General features: G+C 46.5%; 1 protein-coding gene across 1 annotated transcript in view; it reads left to right on the top strand.

The window, feature by feature from the left end:
* The window catches only part of LOC126419513 (uncharacterized), a 730,476-nt gene that overhangs the window by 314,784 nt on the left and 398,216 nt on the right, over nucleotides 1-17,476 (top strand). Inside the window, exon 7 of the mRNA XM_050086703.1 lies at nucleotides 16,235-16,385. Coding sequence (XP_049942660.1) covers nucleotides 16,235-16,385 — 151 coding nt within the window. The remainder of the gene's footprint in view (nucleotides 1-16,234; nucleotides 16,386-17,476) is intronic.

Raw genomic sequence — 17,476 nt, 5'->3', positions numbered from 1 at the left:
GACATCTCTGAACAGTCAAACTGACTGTGTCTGTGAAACACAGCCAACGTCTATCTTCAGGAGTTCTGGGAGCCGGGGTGATGCAAAACTTTTTTGATGTGAGTACAATAATTATAGTCTAAACTACTCACATGTTAACAGTAATTCATTACATTGCATTAGATTTCTGTAACGCCCTTAAATGGAACTAAGCATTTCTGCAAGGACCAGAAGGACTTCGTCGGAAGGAAAACTTTCAACTCTTTTATTTGAAAATGTGCATTGTGTCAGAGACAACTCTGAACTCTCGTGCAAATCTATTGGTGATACATGTTCCACAGTGTTGCACGCAAGTTTGAATACCAGTCATCGCTGACCTCACAATGTCTTGTAGGTACTGAATGTGTGTCGGTGGCCATTTTAAACAAGTTAATATTGTCAACCATATATCTCACTAAGGAGTAGATAGGCTACACAGTGACATCAGTGTCTCGAATACCCAGCTTATAAATGCTGGTGTACATGAGTTTAGCGAACTTCCAGCAAGTATCGCCCGAATGACTCTTTCTGACACTTGTCGTAGGATATATGAAAATATGACGAAACTGCACATGGAAACAGAAGATAAATAACTGCAAAATCCATATCATGCCAACAATTAACGCACCCCGAAAACGAGAAAGTTTCCAGGAAATGAAGAGACTATAATTATGAATGATGCATTTTTCTGAACTTTCCTACATGAACTTGCCTTGTTTTCATATATTACAAGCACACAACTATGCTGAAGGTAAAGAGATTTTATCATGAGCGTAAATATCCAACAAAATAAAAAGTCTGACGACTCATTTCGAACATCTAACTGGTAACGTGAGTGTAATGTTATATCAGGATTTCAGCCACCTACAGGCATAAAAATAAATCAGTGGTGACGGTTGAACGTTTGTGCTGGACTAGACCTGCAAACCCGATGATCTGCCGGCCGCGGTGGTCTAGCGGTTAAGGCGCTCAGTCTGGAACCGCGCGACTGCTACGGTCGCAGGTTCAAATCCTGCCTCGGGCATGGATGTGTGTGATGTCCTTAGGTTAGTTAGGTTTAAGTAGTTCTAAGTTCTAGGGGACTGACGACCACAGATGTTAAGTCCCATAGTGCTCAGAGCCATTTGAACCAACCCGATGATCTGCTTTTCTAGAATTGTTGCCTTAACTACCTTTTTTTCTTTTTTTAAAATAAAAAAATTCTTGGAAAAGTAAATAAGTGGACTTGCTTTTTTTTACATAAATGGTTTAACAACAACAAACCTGAACCGCTTCTTTCAGTACAAAACAATAATGGACCGATCCCTCTTCTTGGGTGCGTTCCTCGGTAATCGCGTTGTACGTCTTCTCGTATGGTGGTGGATCCTCTCCACTGTCCTGGTCCTTTCTTGTTCTGTATATTTATATGCAAGAATTACATTCTCCTATCCGGTACACCCTAACTGGCTGGGCGATCAAGCAAGGCACTCCCTAAATAAATTTGCTTAATGTATTCGATATCACGGATTTTTCATAATCGGTGAATGATGTTCTTGTAGTAAAGCCCAAAAGTCTAGTACATTCTTACTGCCCTCTCGGAAAAGGTAAAGTACAGTCAAACCTCGAATCCAAGTCACTGCGTTCGCCTTCGTTTGGGGACAATTGATATCTGAGAGAAGTAGTATAATTGGTTCTATTGCTTGTGACACCACCTGAAGGAGGAAGGCAATCATTTTATGAACCAAACACCACACTTCCGCCGAAGGCCCGGATATCAGACGATGTTCCTCTGTGTCTATAACATTGCACTGTGGACACAGTGGCGTATCCGCCATATGAATTGTACACTCTTGGAAATTGAAATAAGAACACCGTGAATTCATTGTCCCAGGAAGGGGAAACTTTACTGACACATTCCTGGGGTCAGATACATCACATGATCACACTGACAGAACCACAGGCACATAGTCACAGGCAACAGAGCATGCACAATGTCGGCACTAGTACAGTGTATATCCACCTTTCGCAGCAATGCAGGCTGCTATTCTCCCATGGAGACGATCGTAGAGATACTGGATGTAGTCCTGTGGAACGGCTTGCCATGCCATTTCCACCTGGCGCCTCAGTTGGACCAGCGTTCGTGCTGGACGTGCAGACCGCGTGAGACGACGCTTCATCCAGTCCCAAACATGCTCAATGGGGGACAGATCCGGAGATCTTGCTGGCCAGGGTAGTTGACTTACACCTTCTAGAGCACGTTGGGTGGCACGGGATACATGCGGACGTGCATTGTCCTGTTGGAACAGCAAGTTCCCTTGCCGGTCTAGGAATGGTAGAACGATGGGTCCGATGACGGTTTGGATGTACCGTGCACTATTCAGTGTCCCCTCGACGATCACCAGTGGTGTACGGCCAGTGTAGGAGATCGCTCCCCACACCATGATGCTGGGTGTTGGCCCTGTGTGCCTCGGTCGTATGCAGTCCTGATTGTGGCGCTCACCTGCACGGCGCCAAACACGCATACGACCATCATTGGCACCAAGGCAGAAGCGACTCTCATCGCTGAAGACGACACGTCTCCATTCGTCCCTCCATTCACGCCTGTCGCGACACCACTGGAGGCGGGCTGCACGATGTTGGGGCGTGAGCGGAAGACGGCCTAACGGTGTGCGGGACCGTAGCCCAGCTTCATGGAGACGGTTGCGAATGGTCCTCGCCGATACCCCAGGAACAACAGTGTCCCTAATTTGCTGGGAAGTGGCGGTGCAGTCCCCTACGGCACTGCGTAGGATCCTACGGTCTTGGCGTGCATCCGTGCGTCGCTGCGGTCCGGTCCCAGGTCGACGGGCACGTGCACCTTCCGCCGACCACTGGCGACAACATCGATGTACTGTGGAGACCTCACGCCCCACGTGTTGAGCAATTCGGCGGTACGTCCACCCGGCCTCCCGCATGCCCACTATACGCCCTCGCTCAAAGTCCGTCAACTGCACATACGGTTCACGTCCACGCTGTCGCGGCATGCTACCAGTGTTAAAGACTGCGATGGAGCTCCGTATGCCACGGCAAACTGGCTGACACTGACGGCGGCGGTGCACAAATGCTGCGCAGCTAGCGCCATTCGACGGCCAACACCGCGGTTCCTGGTGTGTCCGCTGTGCCGTGCGTGTGATCATTGCTTGTACAGCCCTCTCGCAGTGTCCGGAGCAAGTATGGTGGGTCTGACACACCGGTGTCAATGTGTTCTTTTTTCCATTTCCAGGAGTGTATATAACGTGGACCGAGTCACGTATTTCCCATTTAATACCTGATACTACAGTGAGCGCGTCCCCGTCTCAATATGTACGTGGTCCACTGTATGCAATACCGTTGACAATGTCACTGTTGGTTGTCGCCTCTCTACGGCATTATTTGGCCGTCGTCGAGTCAAGATGCGGTATAATCAAGTGCCGTTGCCGTCCTGGTAGTCTGTAGTTCCATAAGTACGTAACTGTGGTCCACAAGAAAAATTCGTACGTGGGCAAGCGATGGTGAGATGTGAGCTACCGCTGCTGGTGTCAGACGAGAAGGTGGAGCCGTTCGTCTATCAAGGTGCCTGTCAGACTTGTCTAGTGTAGTGTCCACGTCTTTATCATCATGTTTACTTTAATAGCCACTGCTCGGTCGTGGACGTGGACTAGTCAAAGACCTCCACGACTACTTGGAAGCCAGCCTGTGTGGCCGAGCAGTTCTAGGCGCTTCAGTCTGGAACCGCGCGACCGCTACGGTCGCAGGTTCGAATCCTGCCTCCGGCATGGATGTGTGTGATGTCCTTAGGTTAGTTAGGTTTAAGTAGTTTTTGAGTCCCACAGTGCTCTGAGCCATTTGAACTACTTGGAAGGGTTAGGGTTTCGTATCAGACCTTAAATAGCAACCCTGTGCTCACAATATATCCTAACGCCGCCAGTATTCTGCAAACCAATACTACCGGCGTAGGAAGAACTTGGGCCACGTGGGGGATGCGAGAAGCTAAATAGGTGTTGGCAAAGGTGATCCCTTGTATGATGACCAGAGCCCTTAAGCTGTGACTTAGAACACTCGCACGAGCTGTTGGCAGAGTATGTCTTTAACTCAGTGCCGACGTGCGTCGAACGTCTGTAGTGAACATAATTACCAAGCATTTTCTCTTGTTTATTGACTGTAATGGTGCCAGACCCTCCCAATGTTCGTCGCTCCCGACTTTGCCATGTTCATACGACTTCCCGTAGCCATACCATACAAATTGATTCAATACAACGCCGCTGTTGCCTCGTCGCCCGACCGTGCTAAAAACACTAGCTATGCTCTGCATATAAACTTCTTGTACCATATCTTCATTCCTTGGAGTCGTTTCCGGAGCCCACAGAGCAGCGGCGTGACAGCGAAGGCGTACAGTATCGTCGACAGCGGGCACCCTTTTCAGAAAGATCGTAAGATGGTGATGGTCCCCACCGTGCCTCCATTGATGAACACTCTGGATGAGGCGCCGTGGGGTAGTCGCATAATGGCGGTGACAAAGCTCTCTGGAAACTTCATTTGCGTCATCACTTCCACGAGATAGGCGTGGCTCACCTTGTCAAAGGAGCGATCGAAATCTATCGAGAACCACGTATCCCGGAGACGACACGTCGTTGCTAGTGCGATAGTCACTGAGTGCCGTTTGTATAATGCTATCCCCTCTTAATTGGTCGAGTGATATCACTTGGTGCACGCGTTTAAAGCGTGCTGCAAGTATCCTGGTGTAGATCTTGTAGTTGCAATTATGAAGGGTCAGTGGCCGGTAGGCCGTAGTCTTCGCCGTCGGATGGGTTGTGGATAGGGATGAACATTCCTTCCACGAAGGCGGATGGAAGAGGCACGCTGGAGACATCAATTCGCAGTACATAGCAATCCATCGCAGAGTCATGAGATATTTAAATGTTCGATAAAACGTTAAGGGAATCTCGTCGGGCCCCGGCGACTTGATCGACGCTCCCTTATCGAGCCCTTCTATTACGTCGTCGTGTGTGACTTCCCTCGTTAACTCTGGGTTGGCCGTCGCATCGAGGCATGCGGACAGCGTTCGTGGGACATCATGGAAGGCCGCCTCATCGTATTCCGCTTCTGAATATAGATGGCCGTATTATTACACAAAGGCGTTGGCAATGTCTTTTTCCGTTGTCATACAGCAACCATCCGGCAATACTGCCGTCTGTATTAAGGTTCTGCGGCTACGTTGCTTTTCTCTGATAACGTGATACATCGATGGTGATTCTCCATGGACTCGTTCAAAGGCCCTTGCGCAGACAGCGACACCCTCCAGACGGCGTCGCGATATGGAAATTATTTGGGCCTGCACTCTGATGCTGTAAAGGCGCTTGTACAAAAAGTTCGCGGAGCATCGTGGAATAAAATTCCATCGTGTAGCACCTCCACATCATCAGCTCCCTTCCATAAGCAATTAACACTCGGCGGAATGCAGGCTCAACGCATTCCAGCCAACATTGCAACGTCATCGGATATGTCGGGAGGGGTCGTTCACATACACTCCTGGAAATGGAAAAAAGAACACATTGACACCGGTGTGTCACACCCACCATACTTGCTCCGGACACTGCGAGAGGGCTGTACAGGCAATGATCACACGCACGGCACAGCGGACATACCAGGAACCGCGGTGTTGGCCGTCGAATGGCGCTAGCTGCGCAGCATTTGTGCACCGCCGCCGTCAGTGTCAGCCAGTTTGGCGTGGCATACGGAGCTCCATCGCAGTCTTTAACACTAGTAGCATGCCGCGACAGCGTGGACGTAAACCGTATGTGCAGTTGACGGACTTTGAGCGAGGGCGTATAGTGGGCATGCGGGAGGCCGGGTGGACGTACCGCCGAATTGCTCAACACGTGGGGCGTGAGGTCTCCACAGTACATCGATGTTGTCGCCAGTGGTCGGCAGAAGGTGCACGTGCCCGTCGACCTGGGACCGGACCGCAGCGACGCACGGATGCACGCCAAGACCGTAGGATCCTACGCAGTGCCGTAGGGGACCGCACCGCCACTTCCCAGCAAATTAGGGACACTGTTGCTCCTGGGGTATCGGCGAGGACCATTCGCAACCGTCTCCATGAAGCTGGGCTACGGTCCCGCACACCGTTAGGCCGTCTTCCGCTCACGCCCCAACATCGTGCAGCCCGCCTCCAGTGGTGTCGCGACAGGCGTGAGTGGAGGGACGAATGGAGACGTGTCGTCTTCAGCGATGAGAGTCGCTTCTGCCTTGGTGCCAATGATGGTCGTATGCGTGTTTGGCGCCGTGCTGGTGCGCGCTACAATCAGGACTGCATACGACCGAGGCACACAGGGCCAACACCCGGCATCATGGTGTGGGGAGCGATCTCCTACACTGGCCGTACACCACTGGTGATCGTCGAGGGGACACTGAATAGTGTATGGTACATCCAAACCGTCATCGAACCCATCGTTCTACCATTCCTAGACCGGCAAGGGAACTTGCTGTTCCAACAGGACAATGCACGTCCGCATGTATCCCGTGCCACCCAACGTGCTCTAGAAGGTCTACGTCAACTACCCTGGCCGGCAAGATCTCCGGATCTGTCCCCCATTGAGCATGTTTGGGACTGGATGAAGCGTCGTCTCACGCGGTCTGCACGTCCAGCACGAACGCTGGTCCAACTGAGGCGCCAGGTGGAAATGGCACGGCAAGCCGTTCCACAGGACTACATCCAGCATCTCTACGATCGTCTCCATGGGAGAATAGCAGCCTGCATTGCTGCGAAAGGTGGATATACACTGTACTAGTGCCGACATTGTGCATGCTCTGTTGCCTGTGTCTATGTGCCTGTGGTTCTGTCAGTGTGATCATGTGATGTATCTGACCCCAGGAATGTGTCAATAAAGTTTCCCCTTCCTGGGACAATGAATTCACGGTGTTCTTATTTCAATTTCCAGGAGTGTATGTGCCAAGTGTCTTCGATGAAGCGTCTGCACTCAGGTTCCCTGAGGTGAGCTGTATTCAGTTTCCAAACACCGCGACTCTTCCACACGTCTTGACGAGTTAGGGAGACCGTGCATATGTATGATGTGTGATCCGAAAAGGCGATAGACCACAATTCTTCATCAACGATCGCAGATTCGGGACGCCGTGTTACGTAAATTCGATAGGGGCGACTTGCAGAGTGACTTGTGACATAGGTATATCTGCATCTGTCGCCATGTATCGTCTCCGATGTTTAGATTAGATTCACGTCTTGTGTGTTCCCGCAGCTCCTGGGTACTGATCCTTTAGTGTGACGACGCAGTTGAAGTCGCCTCCAAATAAAACGTGTTCATACCAGCGTAAGAATAGTGGCGCAATCTCCTCTGCGTAAAATCGGGATCGATAGCGCCTTCTGCCGAACCCCGATGGCGCGTAGATATTAACAATCCGTACTCCTAGCACTGTGAACGCCAGTACTCGCGCTGACGGCAGGTACTCCACGTCCTCGGTTACTGTGTCGTCACGTAGAAGTATCGGTGTTCTGCTGCCGCCGTCTGTAGCGGCTGTAATGTATGTATCCTACTCATACATATCAGGGAAGCTCTGGACACACACTTCCTGCAGAAGGACGAGGTCGACGTATGACGCATGCAGCATGTCTCGTAATAACTGCAATTTGACAGGCGTTTTAATTGTGTTAATGTTAATAGAGGCTGTTCGAAACGCCTGCCACTTTTCCCTAGTTCGTAAAGTGCACGTGAATGCTTATGTCAATATGTGTGCTGTTGCTCGACGACATGCCGTCTGTGCGACAGTCTGCATCGTCTGCGTGGTTAACATCCGGTGGACGCCGCATCTGCTGTTGCTGCTGTGTCGTCGATCTGCGGATCAGTAACGTACCATCGGCCCAGTTCCTGCGCTGGAGGCTTATCTCTCGTCATGTTTCTCCCGCCGGGTTGATCGAAGGCGAAGGTGTTGCTGCCGTGGATGGAGGGCTCTCCGTCCAGTGGGTCTGCATTCAGCCCCTGTCTCGTGTGATCCGCGTCGTTCTGTAGCGCCCTCCCGTTGAGGATCGTCGTTACACGCAACTCTGTCTGCCATATAATGCCTTAAGCAGGTGTCAGACGGCGCTAACTGTCGTTTCTGCTGGCGCTTCGGCAATGTTTGTTTGCGCGCGTGCGTCTTGGGCGAAGGGTAAATAAAGTTACAGCCTCAGTAAATGCAGAAACAGAGCTCCATAGTCAGCCACGCTCGGGACGTCCTGTCACAGCCACTGCTCCTGATATGCGAATCATGCGTATGCCCTTATTCGTGCCGACCGGCGCAACACAACTCGGCAATTGGCTCTACAGTTGTCAGTCAGCATTGGAAGTGCGCCTGCAATGATAGAGACTCTCGGATATTCAAAGAGGCGCTCAATTTGGGTTCTACGAATGCTCACAGCCGACCGCGAGATTCAAAGGCTATTTCATCTGGGTTATTGGAGCGTTTTGAGACCAACGGAGAGGACTTTCTGTCACGGATCGTTACTGGGCACGAAAGCTGGGTGCATTACTTTGCGCCGGAAACAAAAAGGCAGTCCATGGAGTGGTATCATCCTCATTTACCACAAAAGAAGAAATTCAAGACAACCTCCTCTGCCGGAAAAGTCATGGTGATAGTCTTCTGGGATTGTGATGGCATTGTTCTCGTGGATGTGATGCCAAGAGCGCCAACCATCAATTCAAAGGCATACGTGAAGACTCTGAATAAACTCAAGAACCGTTTCCGACGTGTTCCATCGGATAAGAATCCAGTACAAATCTTGCTCGAACACGATAATGCAAGCCCACACTCAAGTCTGAGAACCAGAGAACACATCGCCAAATTGGACGTCATTGTCTCATCCACCCTACAATCCAGCACCCTCGGACTTCCATCTCTTTGGACCGCTTAAAGATTCTCTACCGGGAACTCACTTTGAAGATGCAGTGAAAACATGGATACGCCTACAGGATAACAGCTTTTGCCAGCTGGGAATACATGCTCTTCCACAACGTTGGGGTACGGCCATAGACCGTGAAAGAGACTACTTAGAAGATAGGGCGTAAACAAGACATGTTGATGTATATTGTCACTAAATTCTGACTCTTAACAGTAAGTACGTTCTGAGAAAAACAAATGGGAATTACTTATTGAACGACCTCCGAAAATATATAAACATATAAATATATAAATATAATGGAAATTAGTTTGAGAAGCTTTTAAACAGACTCGTAATTCCACCTTTCCACCTGTTATACCTTCGTTGGTAAATAGCAGTTTGGCATTTTCATGTGGCAGGCGTACGTAAACAGTCTTATTGCATTCCATCTTATCTGTGTGAGAGGAGGGGCAGAGACACAGGAAAGAAAGCGCCACGCTGGAAAATAGAGCTCCAGGCAAGCTTCGTCTGGAGCGCAGTTCTAGTTGTGTGAAGGATTGTTTGGGCGTGAAGCATGCGCTGTTAGTGCAAAATGGACCACCGTGAGGAGAAGTAGTTTTGCATCTCAATGGAACTCTGAGCTGATAGATTCTGGCTGAGATATTGGCAAGCAACGAATTACTCTACAATGCTTTTAGAAGGGTTGTTATTCACAAGTGAGAGTTGTTTAGCATAGGAATAGAGGCCATTACTCAAGAGCAACGAATGCAGCAAAGAAATAGTTCAACTGGATAGGCGAAGAAAACAAGATGATTAACTAAATATAAGGCCTTTATCAGGAGCAAGAGGAGGGAGAGAGGAGATGGTTTTGTATTCCTGCTGTAGGACACGTTGTTATCAGTCCTGATCCAAAGATTAGGTGATGCGGAATCTGATACCGTGACGCGAACACTTTACGCCCAGTTCTCATGTGAAGCTCTGCATTTACTCAGGACTCATATTTTTAGTATAATCTGTGGCAATCTCTCAGATATAGTTGCCAAACATATGGCCCAGTTCTGGTACGCTTCCTCCACACATAAGCAACGTCCAGCACTTACTATTTCTGCTATACTTTTCAGGCAGCTATTCGACGACAGCATGTCAAACACACACCACCTGCTAATAACTACAGGGTTTTGGCAGTCGGTTTTCTGGTTGCAGCAAAGTAGCAACGGAACCCAGGCTGACCTATGTTTTAAGGATGCATGGCACATTGTTTGCTGTTACAGACAAAAAATATTTTGTAAATATTCCGTAATGGTTTATGCCCCGTTCATGGTGCCTGATACTGTAACTTGTAACCAATAGGCAAAATAAAAATTGGACTATAGACTAAGGCAAATACATTGTTCATTACGCACTTATACACAGTTTTTTTCGATCTCGGTCACATATCATCTTTTAAAAAATAAAGCGCGACCTAGGCAAAAAAAAATTTTCATAGAAACTTGTTTTCCATTATCAAGCTTGTGCCTAGTCATGTTTTAAAGGAGGTAATGTCCTTTTGCTAGGCAAAAATGAAAATTATGAGCAGCTTCAAGAAGGTCAAATTAATGAACTACATGTTACACACGCAATGAACATAAGTTACGCAAGATTAAAATCATATTCCACCACTGATGTTAGCAAATGAAGTGCGACCCAGACAAAAAATATTTGTGTATAGCTCTTGACAAAACGAGCTCATAATTGTTTTCTCTGCCTCTGAAGGAAAGATGATTGTTTCACAATACGTCTTTAAGTAACTTTATAAACCTACCATTAAATCAACTATAAAGCAGTTTTGTGCAAGTGAAAACAATTTTAGTAACATTCCTGCTGGTGACACATCTAGTTATTTTATTTGCTACTGCTGATTGATAATGCCACACTCTAGTGTTCTGTTAAGAATATTATAAATATAATTAACATAACTTACTTGCTCCTAAGTGAGAAACCATTCTAAATATATCATCACATTGATAGTCTAGGTACACATAACAAAGTATACTAGATAAATTTAAGTTCCCAACCTGAACATAGCGTAATGTGTTTTAAAAGTTTTTGAAGTCTATCAGTTCGTAATGATTGAAAAATCAATAACCACACTTAAGCAATCCGACTGGTATTATTAAACTAAATTTATCCTCAATAATATTTTATGAACGAAACAGTCTAGATCGATAAATACAATTTTTTATTGCGTTTCGGCATCTTCCATCATCAGGTATCTGCAGTTAAGCTGAAAGGAACGTAAAGAATTACTAACGTTGTCTCCAACAATTTAAAAAGTCAAACGAAAATATTTCAAAGCCTTCAATCACAAAAGAACTTTGTACTTTCGAAATAAGGTTTACTGTCAATATAAAAATGGAATCTTAATCGGGGTGTCAGCTAAAAACTGGCCTAATAATTACACGCAGATGTAAGTTCTAGCCAATAGATGGCGCTAGTTTGGAGGAAGTGGCCTTAAAATTTTAGTTATATTTTATTATTATTTTATTTTTCCCTTCCACCAATAAAAAGACATACATTAAATTACAAATATACACTGCTACATTTTTGTAATAAAATGAGTATAATGGCATACTAATTATATTAACTTTTTATATTGAACCATGTAGTCCATGTGGAGTACACCTAAACTTGACTAAAATATGAATACGACCTATACAACACCCGTAAGAGACTTTAATGTCAAATGCATTTCACATGAACAGGAAGTTTCTATAATGAAAGAAGTATTTATGTATTTGTGTATAAGATGTGAAAGAACTGTTTGTTATGAATTAAAACTTTAAAAAACAATACCTTGAAATATAAATACTTTTACAGGGTGGTCCATTGATAGTGACCAGGCCAAATATCTCACGAAATAAGCATCAAACGAAAGAACTACAAAGAACGAAACTCCGCCAACTTGAAGGGGGAAACCAGATGGCGCTATGTTTGGCCCGCTAGATGGCGCTGCCATAGGTGAAACGGATATAAACTACGTTTTTTTTAAATGGGAACCCTCATTTTTATTACATATTCGTGTAGTACGTAAAGAAATATGAATATTTCAGTTGGGCAACTTTTTCCGCTTTGTGATAGATGGCGCTGTAATAGTCACAAACGTACAAGTACGTGGTATCACGTAACATTCCGCCAGGGCCGACGCTATTTGCTTCGTGATACGTTACAAGTGTTAAAATGGACCGTTTACCAATTGCGGAAAAGGTCGATATCGTGTTGATGTATGGCTATTGTGATCAAAATGCCCAACAGGCGTGTGCTATGTATGCTGCTCGGTATCCTGGACGACATCATCCAAGTGTCTGGACCGTTCGCCGGATAGTTACGTTATTTAAGGAAACAGGAAGAGTTCAGCCGCATGTGAAATGTCAACCACGACCTGCAACAAATGATGATGATGATGAAACTCCGCTACCACCTCTTACTATGGCAACGGTGAACCATACATTTCCATGTGAGAAAGTGTCGTTTATATCCAGGCTGAAATTAAGAGAACATCCAAGAAATACACAGGGTCCATCGACGAGGGCGTCGGCTGCAACACTCTTCACTGGAATGCGATTCCTCTTGTCTCCAGATGTCGTTGTAAGTTCGATATTTTCTATCGTTTTGTAGACTGTTGTGCGGGTACGACGATACCTCCTGTAGCGCATGTTGGCTGACGCTACTGTGTATTTCTTGGATGTTCTCTTAATTTCAGCCTGGATATAAACGACACTTTCTCACATGGAAAAGAATGGTTCGCCGTTGCCATAGTAAGAGGTGGTAGCGGAGTTTCAAGTGTACCTGGACTTGAAAGTTGTAATGATAGAGATGTAATCGCCTATAGTACCTATCGTATATTTGAAATTGGTAGTAAAGATTTTGGTAAATCAGCTTATGACTCAACCTCTCCTCTTGTCTTGTATACTCGTAGTAAAAGAAAAATTAATCAAAATGAGTCTGTATTTTTATGGCTTAAAGGTAAAGGTGTATGTGAATATGTAAAATTTGTAGCGCCAACGCCAAGCGATAAGAGTGTTTTCATAAGAACACTGTTGCATCCTTGAACCTCCAGTTCTAGATGTACCCTTGACCGGTTAGTGGCTGACGCTACAGATCTTTGTTTATGAAAATATACAGTACAATTAACAACAAATTTTACATATTCACATACACCTTTACCCTTTATCCAAATAAATACAGATTCATTAGGATTGAGTTTTCTTTTACTACGTGTATATAACACAAGTGGAGACGTAGAGTCATAAGCACATTTACCAAAATCTTTATTAACAATTTCAAACATATGATAAGTGCGAAACGAAATTACATCTCTATCATTAAAACTTTCTAGTCCAGGTACACTTGGAACTCCGCCAGTACCTTTTACTATGGCAACTGTCAACCATCCGTTCCCATAGAAAAGCAACTGTAATCACTCAACAAAGGAAAGTCCACTGGACCTGACGGGATACCAATTCGATTCTACACAGAGTACGCGAAAGAACTTGCCCCCCTTCTAACAGCCGTGTACCGCAAGTCTCTAGAGGAACGGAAGGTTCCAAATGATTGGAAAAGGGCACAGGTAGTCCTAGTCTTCAAGACGGGTCGTCGAGCAGATGCGCAAAAGTATAGACCTATACCTCTGACGTCGATCTGTTGTAGAATTTTAGAACATGTTTTTTCCTCGCTTATCATGTCGTTTTTGGAAACCCAGAATCTACTCTGTAGGACTCAACATGGATTCCGGAAACAGCGATCGTGTGAGACCCAACTCGCTTTATTTGTTCATGAGACCCAGAAAATATTAGATACAGGCTCCCAGGTAGATGCTATTTTCCTTGACTTCCGGAAGGCGTTCTATACAGTTCCGCACTGTCGCCTGATAAACAAAGTAAGAGCCTACGGAATATCAGACCGGATGTGTGGCTGGATTGAAGAGTTTTTAGCAAACAGAACACAGCAAGTTGTTATCAATGGAGAGATGTCTACAGACGTTTAAGTAACCTCTGGCGTGCCACAGGGAAGTGTTATGGGACCATTGCTTCTCACAATATATATAACTGACCTGGTAGATAGTGTCGGAAGTTCCATGCGGCTTTTCGCGGATGATGCTGTAGTATACAGAGAAGTTGCAGCATTAGAAAATTGTAGCGAAGTGCAGGAAGATCTGCAGCAGATAGGCACTTGGTGCAGGAAGTGGCAACTGACCCTTAATGTAGACAAATGTAATGTATTGCGAATACATAGAAAGAAGAATCCTTTATTGTATGATTATATGATAGCGGAACAAACTATGGTAGCAGTTACTTCTGTAAAATATCTGGGAGTATGCGTACGGAACGATTTGAATTGGAATAATCATATAAAATTAATTGTTGGTAAGCCGGGTACCAGGTTGAGATTCATTGGGAGAGTCCTTAGAAAATGTAGTCCATCAACAAAGGAGGTGGCTTACAAAACACTCGTTCGACCTATACTTGAGTAATGCTCATCGTCTGGGATCCGTACCAGATCGAGTTGACGGAGGAGATAGAGAAGATCCAAAGAAGAGCGGCGCATTTCGTCACAGGGTTATTTGGTAACCGTGATAGCGTTACGGAGATGTTTAGCAAATTCAAGTGGCAGACTCTGCAAGAGAGGCGCTCTGCATCGCGGTATAGCTTGCTCGCCAGGTTTCGAGAGGGTGCGTTTCTGGATGAGGTATCGAATATATTGCTTCCCCCTACTTATAGCTCCCGAGGAGATCACGAATGTAAAATTAGAGAGATTCGAGCGCGAACGGAGGCTTTCCGACAGTCGTTCCTCCTGGGAACCATATGCGACTGGAACAGAAAAGGAAGGTAATGACAGTGGCACGTAAAGTGCCCTCCGCCACACAACGTTGGGTGGCTTGCGGAGTATAAATGTAGATGTAGATGTAGGTGTTTAGCTGCTGTCGCGGCTAATCCGCACATCAGTAGCAGAGAAATTGCGCGAGAATCGGGAATCTCAAAAACGTCCGTGTTGAGAATGCTACATCTACATCGATTGCACCCGTACCATATTTCTATGCACCAGGAATTGCATGGCGAAGACTTTGAACGTCGTGTACAGTTCTGCCACTGGGCACAAGAGAAATAACGGGACGATGTCAGATTTTTTGCACGCGTTTTATTTAGCGACGAAGCGTCATTCGCCAACAGCGGTAACGTAAACCGGCATAATATGCACTATTGGGCAGTGGAAATCCACGATGGCCGCGACTAGTGGAACATCAGCGACCTTGGCGGGTTAATGTATAGTGCGGCATTATGGGAAGAAGGATAATTGGCCCCCATTTTTATCGACGACAATCTAACTGGTGCAATGTATGCTGATTTCCTACGTAATGTTCTACCGATGTTACTACAAGATGTTTCACTGCATGACAGAATGGCGATGTACTCCCAACATGATGGATGTCCGGCACATAGCCTTCGTGTGGTTGAAGCGGTATTGAATAGCATATTTCATACCAGGTGGATTGGTCGTCGAAGCACCATACTATGGCCCGCACGTTCACCACATCTGACGTCCCCGGATTTCTTTCTGTGGGGAAAGTTGAAGGATATTTACTATCGTGATCCACCGACAACGCCTGACAACATGCGTCAGCGCATTGTCAATGCATGTGCGAACATTACAGAAGGCGAACTACTCGCTGTTGAGAGGAATGCCGTTACACCTATTGCCAAATGAATTGAGGTTGACCGGCATCATTTTGAGCATTTATTACATTAATGTGGTATTTACAGGTAATCACGCGGTAACATCATGCGTTCTCAGAAATGGTAAGTTCCCAAAGGTACATGTATCACACTGGAAAAACCGAAATAAAATGTTCAAACGTACCTAAGTTTTTGTTTTTAATTTAAAAAACCTAACTGTTACCAACTGTTCGACTAAAATTGTGAGCCATATGTTTCTGACTATTACAGCGCCATCTATCAGAAAGCGAAGAAAAATGGTCGAATTAAAACTTTCATATTTCTTTACGTACTACACGAATATGCAATAAAAATGGGGGTTCCTATTTAAAAAAACGCAGTTGATATCCGTTTGACCAATGGCAGCGCCATCCTGCGGGCCAACCATAGCGCCATCTGGTTTCCCGCTTTATGCTAGGCAAGTTTAGTTCTTTGTAGTTTTTTCGTTTGAGGCGTATTTCGTGAGATATTTGGCCCGGTCACGATCAATGGACCACCCTGTATATAAAATTATTTCGCCTATGAGATGCAGAGCCCACAAGGTGAGTATTAAAGTGAACTTTCACAATGCTGCCAGTGACGAATGTGGTTTTTGCAGGCCAGGTGGGCAACGTGATAACCAACCGGAACGCTAACCGGTTGGAGTTCGAGCGGCTTCTGGATGGCGCCAAGACGTACATGCGCCACCACAAGGTGCCGGGCGGTATGAAGCGGCGGGTGCTGCGCTGGTACGACTACAGCTGGTCCAGGTAACTACGGCGGCTCGCGACTGGCAGTCGGCGCCTACATGTAGACTATCCTGCAAGCCCTCTGTGCGTTGTGCGGGTTGCATTCGTATAGTGAAAACTGCATCTGTTACAAGGAGTAGACTATTCTCATCACAGGTTGACAGGGTTCATGATACTTCCTGGCAAGTTAAAACTGTGCGCCGGACCAAAACTCGGACTCGGGACCTTTGCCTTTCGTGGGCAAGTGTTCTACCAACCGAGCTACCCAAGCACGACTCACGCCCCGTCCTCACAGCTTTACTTCTTCCAGTACCTCGTATCCTACCTTCCAAACTTAACACAAGCTCTCCTGCAGACCTTGCAGAACTAGCACTCCTGAAAGAAAGGATACTGCGGAGAGAAGTTTCATATCAGCGCACACTCCGCTGCAGAGTGAAAATATCATTCTGGAAACATACCCCAGGCTGTCGCTAAGCCATGTGTCCTAAGTGAAACACTGCCAGATCCGAACTGCACTGCTAGCACCTCGCAACTCACTGGCACATCTGAACTAACTTGCTGTAGCGTTCCAACTCACTGCCAGATACGAACTTCCCGAACACACCACAACCGGGAAGTAATAGCAGTCAGTAAAGATAAGACGCCAGGGCTTATATCGATAAGCGCCGCTGCTGCCGCTCACGGGCAGGCAAGATGGCAACTCAGTGACACCAGTAATTGAAATTAACATAACGATGTGGTCGTGCAGTGAAAACAGGATGTCAGATGAGATATGGCACGAACACGAGCCACGCATGGCTCACTAGTCATTACATGCTGTCCCGTAATGAACACGCTATCTTTCCACTGCTGATAGTTATGCAAATTTGAAATTCGCGGCGGTAACGACGACTGTGGACTCGACGTGAGAGGGTGCGCGATTTGCGGTCTGCGAAGCAGTGAGGCAGTCGCGGATAGAATGACTTCTGGCGCCGGGCAGATGTGAAGAACACTGCGTGGGCGGCCGACCGTGATCGCTGCTGGCTCTGGGAAGTTTTCGAAGTCTTTGAACTCTTATCGAGTGTGGCGGGGTTTTTCTATGCAGCACTCAACAGGGCTGCTCAGGCAACAGT

The sequence above is a fragment of the Schistocerca serialis genome, chromosome 9, assembly GCF_023864345.2.
Source record: "Schistocerca serialis cubense isolate TAMUIC-IGC-003099 chromosome 9, iqSchSeri2.2, whole genome shotgun sequence".
Taxonomy (NCBI): Eukaryota; Metazoa; Arthropoda; class Insecta; order Orthoptera; family Acrididae; genus Schistocerca; species Schistocerca serialis.
The sequence above is the reverse complement of the archived record's forward strand: the minus strand, read 5'-3'. Positions and strand labels throughout refer to the sequence as shown.